The 8,943-nt window shown below is 65.1% G+C and overlaps 3 protein-coding genes across 3 annotated transcripts in view; 1 reads left to right on the top strand and 2 right to left on the bottom strand.

The window, feature by feature from the left end:
• Positions 1–4,004, bottom strand: part of PFL1_06832 (uncharacterized protein) — a gene marked incomplete at both ends in the record, with an annotated part of 4,492 nt that extends 488 nt beyond the window's left edge. Inside the window, 3 exons of the mRNA XM_007878177.1 lie at positions 114–1,757; positions 2,035–2,066; positions 2,162–4,004. Coding sequence (XP_007876368.1) covers positions 114–1,757; positions 2,035–2,066; positions 2,162–4,004 — 3,519 coding nt within the window. The remainder of the gene's footprint in view (positions 1–113; positions 1,758–2,034; positions 2,067–2,161) is intronic.
• Positions 4,005–4,805: 801 nt separating this feature from the next.
• Positions 4,806–6,199, bottom strand: PFL1_00460 (uncharacterized protein; the record flags this gene model as incomplete). Its single annotated transcript, XM_007877955.1, has 5 exons — positions 4,806–5,609; positions 5,701–5,711; positions 5,821–5,901; positions 6,004–6,026; positions 6,126–6,199. The coding sequence occupies 5 exons, from the start codon at positions 6,197–6,199 to the stop codon at positions 4,806–4,808; spliced, it is 993 nt and encodes a 330-aa protein (XP_007876146.1).
• Positions 6,200–6,893: 694 nt separating this feature from the next.
• On the top strand, positions 6,894–8,756 carry PFL1_00459 (uncharacterized protein; the record flags this gene model as incomplete). Its single annotated transcript, XM_007877954.1, has 2 exons — positions 6,894–7,945; positions 8,045–8,756. The coding sequence occupies 2 exons, from the start codon at positions 6,894–6,896 to the stop codon at positions 8,754–8,756; spliced, it is 1,764 nt and encodes a 587-aa protein (XP_007876145.1).
• Positions 8,757–8,943: the final 187 nt, after the last annotated feature.

Here is an 8,943-nt window from a genome sequence, read left to right as displayed (position 1 = left end):
CCGTTCGCGTCTCCTCGGGATGATGGAGAGGGAGAGTGTGGACGGTGTTTCCTGAGAGCCGCGTTGTCGGTTCGACCCGAGAAGAGATGCGAGGATACCTCTGCAGACGAGACCTGCGACGGATCGGGCAGAGGTCGACGTTGCAGGAACGCTTGGACGATCGAGAGGGCCGGATCGCGGACTTTGACGTCCCACTGGCTCTTGTCGGTCGCATCCAGCAGGTACAGCTGCACGTCCTCGCCCTCACCCTCGCCCTCGCCTCTTGTTGCGATGCTCGAGCTGCCGCTGCCCCCGCTGCTGCTTGTGCGGCGTCGCCGCTCCTTGGCCTGCCGCATAAACGACTGCGCCAGCCGCACCTCTGGGATGAGCTTGTTGTGCACCCACTTGATCTGGTCCTTGGCGTACCGCCGCGTCGCCTGCTGCATCTTCTCCTTGGCCTCGCGGAACAGCTGCTGCGCCACCTTGTCCCCTCGCGCACCCTGCCTCGTCTGCTCTTGCTGCGCCGAAACCGGCGCCGGGGCCGGGGTCGTGTCGCGTTCAAAGTCTCGGAACCGCCCGTCGAGCTCCTCGAGACGCGACAGGTAGGCGTCGAACTGCTTGTACCCGATTGTCTGGAAGATGCCCGCCTGGTAGTTCTGCTGCAGCGGAGGAGCGTTCCCGGCCTGCGAGGCGGCGGCGAGGTCGTCAAAGATCGACTTGGCGATCCGCCGCATCTCCTTGATCTCGTCGAGCAGGCCGCGGTCCACCATCTCGTCGACGCGGTCGTCGAGGCGGCGCTTGAGCGTCTCGGGCTCGCACCAGACCCAGAAGAGGAGCCGGCGCAGCCCATCGACGGGCGTCGCTGCTGCTTCGCTCCCCGATCCCGCCGCATCGCCGCCGTCGGCCTCGCGCCGGCGCCGCTCATCGTCCTGCCGGGCGATCCAGTCCGAGTGCCGCCGCCCAGTCTCCTTGATGATGCGGAGACTGTTGCCCACCTTGCGCGTGTCCTTCCAGTGCCATCTCGCCGCCATGTCCGGGTCCAGCTTGTCGAGCAGCTTCCACATGGGCAGCGGGCTCTCGGTCTGCAGAGCGATGAGCTGCTTCGAGCTCGCCTTGTGCGAGACCAGGTCGAGGATCGAGCGCTCCTCGGGCGAGAGACGCGAGATCTGGTCGCTCAACTGCGGGTCGGCCTGGGCCCCCTCTGTGCTGACGTCTTCGGATCCCGTCGTCCCGACGGCGTCTGAGCTGGTCACCAATCGTCCCGGAAAGAGCAGGTGCTGGAGGTAGTAGGCCGTACCGCCGGCGATGACCGTTAGCGTCTTTTGCTCCCGGCTCGACAGGTCAGCATGGATCTTCTTGACGTCGCGGATGAAGCGCGCAACATCGTACTCCTGTCCCGGCTCTAGGAAGCCCATGAGGTGGTGCGGGACACCCTTCATCTCGTCCTCGGTCGCCTTGTTGGTGATGATATCGAGGCCGCGGTAGATCTGCATGCTGTCGCACGAAACGATCTCGGCAACGCGGTAGTCGCCGTACTGCCCCGCTCGCGACGAGGCAATCGCCTCGGCGATTTCGACAGACAGCTTCGTCTTGCCCGTGCCCGTCGAGCCGAAGATGGTCACAATGTCGCCCTCGAGCCGCGCCGGGCCGTTAGCGGCACTGCTCTCGTCAGTGGCGTCGGTCCACTTGCCACGGAGCGAGGGTCCAGCCTGGCCCGCAGCCTCTGTATCCGCTCGATAGATCGAGTCTCCTTGCGCGCCGGTTGGTGCGGCCAGATCCTGCGCAGGCCGCACGGGCAGAGGTGGGCAGCAGAGAGGATCACGGTCGAACGCGGCAGCAGCAGACGAGGAAACAGGACAGGCAGGAGGGGGATGCAGAAGGGAAGGGAAAACAAATTGTATTTGGTCTGAGCATGCATGGTCTAGAGTCCAAGATCCTGAAGGGCAGGGGCGAAGAAGAAGGTGCAATGACAGGGCGGTCGGCATGGGACTGATTCAGGGTGCCAAATTGGCCAAGGAAATGCGGGCGTGCACTCTGCGGAACGCCTCTACTCACCTTCTCGATCTGGGCAGCGGCGATGGGGTGGTCTGCGGAGTCCAGGAGGGCCGGCGAACACAAAGACAGCCGTGTCAGCAAGCGATCGAAGATGCTCAGGCCGTAGACGAGATCGCCGTGGACTCACAGAAGCTCCTGTTGTCGAGGAACGTCTTCTTGGCGAGCTCGGGCTCGACCTTGTTGAGGGCGCGGAAGATGGTCCTGCAGAACTTCATGCGACCCACGCCCTTGACCCACTGTGCCGCCTTCTGCGCGTACTCGCCGCCCTCGACCTCAAGGGCGACCTCGAAGAAGCGGAGGAGGACCTCGGAATTGGTGGCGGCCGAGAAGCCGTAGACCTGGTCGAGCTGCTTGGTGACGGCGAGCGGCATCTTGGGACCCGTGTGGAGCTTCTCGAGGAAGACGACGACCTGGTTGGCGTTCCATCCCTTGATGTCGTCCGGCGAGAAGCCCTCGTCCTTGACGGTCGACTTGCCCGCGACGACGCGCTCCCAGCGGGCGGCGAGGCTGAAGGCCTGCTCGGCGAGCGTGGTGTCGTACTCCATCTTGACCGGCAGCTCGAGGCCCTCGCCGTGGAACCAGGCGTCCCAGTCGACCTGCTTGAGCTTGGCGGTGATGTCGTCGGAACCCTTGTAGAAGTCGAAGAGGTGCTCCTGCCACTCCTCGGTCGAGACGGAGCGGTTGTAGAAGGCGTGGAAGTAGCTCTTGGCGTAGGGGAGGAAGTTGTCCAGGCCGCCGACGGTCCTCTCGAGGTAGAGGAGGAAGTTGCTGCCCTTCTCGTAGGGCAGGGAGCTGAAGGCGTCGTCCGGGTCCTCGCCGTCCTTGTAGAGCGGGATGAGGCGCTGGAAGCGGGGCGTGTCCTTAAACTGCTCGAGGGCGTCCTTGAGCGCCTTGGAGCCGATGATGTACGAGAAGGCGCGGTGAGCGGGGCCCTCCTTGGGCCCGTGGACGCTCTGGAGCAGCAGGCGCTCGAGGTAGACGCACCAGCCCTCGTTGAGCCAGAAGTGCGTCCAGTTAGAGCACGAGGTGAGATTGCCGGCCCAAGAGTGGCAGAGCTCGTGCAGCAGAACGTCAGTCAGGCTGCGGTCGCCGGCGACGAGCGTTGGGGTGAGGGTGGTGAGGTTGGCGTTCTCCATGCCTCCGTAGGGAAACGAGGGGGGCAGGACGACGCTGTCGTAGCGCGTCCACGAGTAGGGCGAGACGACCTTTTCGGCGTGCTCGAGGAAGCGCTCGGCGTCTGCCTCGAACTCCCACTGGACGGCGTCGGCCATGGGCGGTTCTGCCCAGATGCCGGTCCTCTCGCCGAGCTTCTTGAACTCGAGATCGCCTCCGACGATGGCGATCAGGTAGCTCGGAATTCCGATGGGCTGTCGGAAGTGGTAGGTGCCCGCCTCGGCCGGCTTGGAGTCATCCTTGAGCGCCGACATGAGGACGGGGATGGGCGATTTGACGGTCGAGGTGTAGGTCACCTTGTGCGAGGGCGAGTCGATGCAGGGAACGAGGGAGCGGCAGTGGATGGCCTGGCACTGCGAGTAAAGGAAGGGGTTGGTCTTGCCGGCCGTCTGCTCCTTTGCGAGCCAGCCGAGCGCGGTGCACTGCTCGGTGGTGCTGTAGGTGATGTCGATCTTGATGCGGTCGCCCTTGCTGCGGCTGCCGACGGGGATCTCGAGGGGTGAACCCAGCGCGTGGCTCCGCTGCCCGAGTTTGGCATCGACCTTGGCGCCATCGACCTCGGTCTGGTCGATACGGAGGAAGCTGGCGTCTAGGGTCACTTTGCTGATGCCGTCCTTGAGCACCTCAATCTCGTGCGACACCTTGCCAGAGATGATGCGGGCCTCCCAGTCGATGGCCCAGTCGAGGTGGAGGTGGACGGGCTTGTAGGCAGCGACGTCGGCGAAGGTGTGGATGTCCTGCGGCACCCTGGCGGCGGGCGCAGGCACCGAGGTCGGGTTGGGCGGCGTCCAGGTCATCTTGGTGTCGCAGGGGCTGCTGGCGGTCGAGGCGAGACGGAGGCTGGTCGGCGCAGGGGAGAGGCGACGAGGACGAGGACGGGTCGCAAGGGCCGTGACAGAAGGAGCGAAAAGAGACCGAAGGGGCGAAACGGAAAGGGAAGCAGCGCGGCCAGGAGCGAGGTGGGACTGAAGCGAACGAAGGGGAAGCCTGCTGGAGCGAGCCGACAGCCAGGCCATGTACAGCTAGTAGTGTAGGTACTTGTGGTCCAGGCTCAGCGAAGGGGGCGGTGGTGGACAAGAGGCAAAGGAGGCGGGAAAGCCGCCGGCGGTCGGGCCACAGCCACGCGCTGCTCCCCGCCCGCCTGCCTGCTGGCTTTCCACCCGCCGTGACTTTTTTTCCCTGCACCCGCTTTTCTGTGCCGCTTCGGCGGCGGCCCTTCCGAGGGGGCGGCGGCCCTGGCCGGCGAACAGGACGGGCTCAGGCCGACAGACGCGTGGCAGGAACGAAAGTGTGCGCTTCGACTGTGCCCGAAGCGGCTTGCAGTCCATCGAGACCTAGGCGATCGAACAAGCCAAGCAGCGACGGGGGAAGAAGGGGAACATGAGAGAAGAAAGCGCGAGAGAGCGAGAGAAGGCGGAGGGGAGGAACCATGTACAGGGCGACGAGTCTCGCCAAAGGGCAGGGTTGAGCAGGGCATCGAGCAGCGACGATCCTCGAGCATCGACGAGGCAATTGACAACTCCCGAACATCCAGCGGTGATGTTGCTATCGCTCACTGAGCTCGCGATCAAACGACGTGTTTCTGCACCATCTGCAGCTCAGAAGTCGTGGCGGTCCTCCATCGGGTCGCGGATGGTGCGGCCGTTCTTGGCGCCGCCGCTGCCGCCTCGGGGAGCCGCCAAGTCGCTCGAACGGTCGTCGTCGTAGCTGCCAAAGCTGTCGCTGCGGTACGAGCCCCGCTGCGGATCGCCCATGACATCCGCCTCCCTGGCCCACCGGTCCTTTTTGCCGCTCTTCTTCTTGCTCGAGCCGGACAGGCCTCCCCAGCGGCTTCCCCCCGAGCTTCCGTGGTGCTGCTGCGCATCCTGGTTGAAGCTGTTCGAGTCCCGCGAAGAGTTGTCGCCGGCACCGAGGCCGTAGCGCTCAGCGTAGCGGCTGCCCAGGCTGCGTCGCGAGCTGGAGCGGGAGAGGCTGTTGGCGCTGTAGTTGCCGTTGCCGTGGCGGTCGCCGCCGGAGCCATCGTCAATGATGGCGCCAGTGACGGGATCCCGCACTGGACGGCCGCCGCCCCTCTGCCCGCCCCTGTTGTCTTCCTCGTACGGGTCCTCCCTCTCGGCCCGCGGGCTGCCGTCGAGGTTGTTGGCCCACGGTGCCGGGAAACGGTGCCCGCCGCCAATGTTGCCGCGCCTCGAGTGCTCGTCGAGGCGGTCGTCGCGCCTCGTCTCTCCAGTGACGGGGTCGACGACGATGTCGGCATTCTGGAAGTCGGTGGCGCCTTGACCGTAGCGGTCCGACCAGCCGGAGCCCGTCTTCTTGACGCGGTAGTCCTTGACCAGCCCGTACCGGATGGCCCAGGCAGGCGAGTGCTTTGCATTCTTGTTGTTGCGGATGTTTTGGATCCACTGTTGCGCGTCGGTCGGACAGGGCAGAGGCGGCGATGGTCAGCCAGAGAGCCTTGTATGCAGCATGAGAGCAGGCTAGAGAGTCACTCACGAAGTTGTGTCCTGCAGCAGCGGGGGCCCGAGACGGTCGCAGCAGGGTTCCGCAGAGGCTGCTGGTCAGTCAACAGTCGCTCACATGCGGACAATAGAAGCTCCGAGACGAGCCACTCACCGTGGCCGGGGATGTAGCCGCAGATGGTGAGGAAGATGTTGATGAAGAAATCAAACCCGACACCGAAGCGGACGAGCACGGCTGTTGGCGAAAGCAGGGTGCGGATGTGAACAGCGAGGTCAGCCATGGTGAGCCAGAGTAGCACTAGGACAGGTTCTGCAACGGCCGAGGTCTTTGACTCACCCAAGGGAGGGAGCAGCCAGCCTCTGTGAATCGAAGCGGATAGCGATTGCTGTTCAGCCATCAGAGGTTCGAGTCTTCATCTCCGGCCACTGCCGGTCTGGAAAAGTGCCATGGCTGCTTACAAGACCATGATGACGCCGTGGAAGGCGTGGTGCCTCTTGATGGGGCCCTTGCCCTTTTTCCGGGCTGGCGGCATGGCGGCAGTTTCCGAATGCGTGTGTATGCCTGTCAGCTGAAGGAGTACGAGACGAAGGATTGGATTGGCCGGAGGAGAGGCAAGGTTGGATGCGACGGACGCGGTTGGAGCGATAGAAAGATGGCGGCGACCAGGAAGGCGACGTTTCGGGGCGAAGGCGGGGCGGGCGAGCGGCAAGCGGGCGGGCGGGCAGGTGGGCAGCCAACGCGGGCAAGGGTCCGTCCGTCGTTTGAGCTCCTGCCTGGTCGGCTGTCCCGCCCCGCAGGCCAGCCTGCTGCTGGTTGCCACGCGCGCCAACCTGGCTTTGACCAGCAAGCGGGCGTGGCCAGACCAGCCCATGCCGGGTTTCGTTGGGTGTTGCCCCGCCGGCCCTTCTCCGGCGGCCCGGGAAGCACCCTTGGCTCTTGCATCGACACAGCCCCGGCTCGAGATCCGTCAGCAAGGACCGCACAGCCTCCTCCTCGCTCTCGTCTTGCGCTCACCGTCGCTACCTTGGACGGAGCGCGCGAGCGCCGAGGGGCGAGTCTGCCAGCCCCGCCTGCCAGGCCAGGCCTGCCTAGCGCTCGTCGCGGACCGCCCACGCCGGGGCAACCTCCACCTTGGGCAGCTGGTCTGGCAACGGCCAGCGAGCAGCCATCCCGCCACCATCTTCCGCCGCACCTGGCCCACCTCGACCGCTTCACTGCGCCGCACCATGTCCATAAGTGCCTCGATCTCCGCTGCATCGCGGCAGGCGAGGGTGGCCATCATCGGCGCAGGTCCCTCGGGCCTCGCAATGGCGTCCGAGCTCCTTCACCTCGCCCCCGGCTTGACTCCCGTCCTATTCGAACGACGGCCAAAGGTCGGCGGCGTCTGGACCTACGATCCCTCGCCAGGCACCTGCGACTTTCGCTTCGACCGCCGCGGGAGGGCGCACCCCGTCTGGGCAGGGAGGGGCAAGGACGGCGACGCGGACGGCACATTCTGTCCTCCGGGGCCGATGTACGACGGCCTGCGCACCAATCTGCCCTGCGACTTGATGGCCTACCGCGACGCTCCCTTTGATCCGAGCACCCCGCTCTTTCCACAGCGAAGAGAGGTCGAGGAGTACATCGACCGCTTCGCAGAGGCCAAGCGCCTCTTGCCTCTCATCCGTTTCGAGACGGCAGTCACATCGGTCCAGAGAGTCAAGCACCAGGCCGGCCAGCCTTGGGGTCGAGGCAGCGTCTGGCGAGTCCGGAGCCGGCCCATTCACGGTGGCGACCTGGTGACGGAGGAGTTTGACTACATTGTCTCGGCCTCGGGCCGCTGCAACATGCCCTCGGTGCCCTATATCGACGGTCTTTGGCACTTCCGCGGCCAGCTACTCCACAGCGCCTGGTACCGCCAGCCACACGCCTTCCGCGGCAAGAAGGTGCTGGTCATCGGCAACTCTTCCAGCGGCAGCGACATTGCGCGCGAGCTCGTGGGCCACGTCGTGCGCAGCTTTGATGGGTCGCAGCAGTGGATCGAGCAGGCCAACGCACAGCCGCCGCAGACGGGTGTCACGGTTCTGCAGTCTTATGAGGATGTGCAGAAGCCGCCGCCGCTCGACTTCGATCCGCGCGACCAGGACAGCCCCGCCTGGGCCAAGAGGATCAGAGTCGTGCCGAAGATCCAGCGCGTCGAGCCTGCAGAGGACGGCAAGGACAACGGCAGGATCGTGCTTGAGGACGGGCAGGTGCTTGACGACGTCGACGCCATCGTGTTTGGCACCGGGTACGCCTAGTGAGTTGTCGAGACGATCAAGCGTGAGAGCGTGTCGACATGCCTGCCGCCTGACCATGCTGACCGTCGACCTTCGTACCTACTACCATTCACCCACAGCGACCTGCCCTACCTCTCGCAGGAGCAGGAGCCGTTCGCTTCCGCCCCTCTTATCCCGCCGCCGCCGCCAGCCTCGACACCAGCCCCGGCATCTCTGCAGACCTACCTGTCCGAGCACCAGAGCGGCAAGGCCTACGATCCGCCCTTCCGCACCGCGCCCTTCCTGACCAACCTGGACGACTGGTCCCTGTTCTATCAAGCCGACCCGTCGTTCGCGCTGCTTGGCGCGCCGATCCGCATCGTGCCTCTGCCCTTCACCAACGCCCAGTCCCGCATCGTGGCGGCGTTCTGGGCAGGCTTGCTCGCCCACCGATTCCAGTACGGTCTGCCCAGGTTGAACCCGGATATCCCGACGACCGAACCGGACCACTGGCGGCGGTGGCTCGACGATACGGTCCCGCCATACACTGAGCAGAAGGAGGAATGCGGGGGGAGGAAGAACAAGACGTCCGATCTGGGGTACCCGGGCGACACGGCGTACCAGGACGGTCTATCCGATCTTCTCCCTGCCGAGCTGAGAACGAGGGGACAGGACGAGGACCGAGCAGTCGAGGCGTTCAGTGGCGTCGACGGCCCGGTGGAAGCAGCGAGGGCCGAAGACGAGATGGTCCCGACCCAGGCCACGGATGAAGGGTGGCGAAAAGTGGCCACGTTCCGCAACCAACGCAGGCAGACGACCAAGCGGCTGAGGCGGCAGCTGCTCGGATACTGACTGGGCGTGTCCCGCGCGTCTGCCATGGAGCTGGATGGTAGATGGCGTGCACTCGAATAGAACGGCATGTTGAACACCAGTGAGCGTCGGTGCTGGCGACTTCAATGTCAACGACTGACGGGGTTCTTGGGAACTGTGGCATCGGCTCGTTGTCCTCCTCCCCGAGCAGGGCAAGGCAAGGCTAGAA

Source organism: Pseudozyma flocculosa, assembly GCF_000417875.1.
Source record: "Pseudozyma flocculosa PF-1 unplaced genomic scaffold scaffold00001, whole genome shotgun sequence".
Classification (NCBI taxonomy): Eukaryota; Fungi; Basidiomycota; class Ustilaginomycetes; order Ustilaginales; family Ustilaginaceae; genus Pseudozyma; species Pseudozyma flocculosa.
This window is presented reverse-complemented; position numbering and strand designations above follow the sequence as displayed.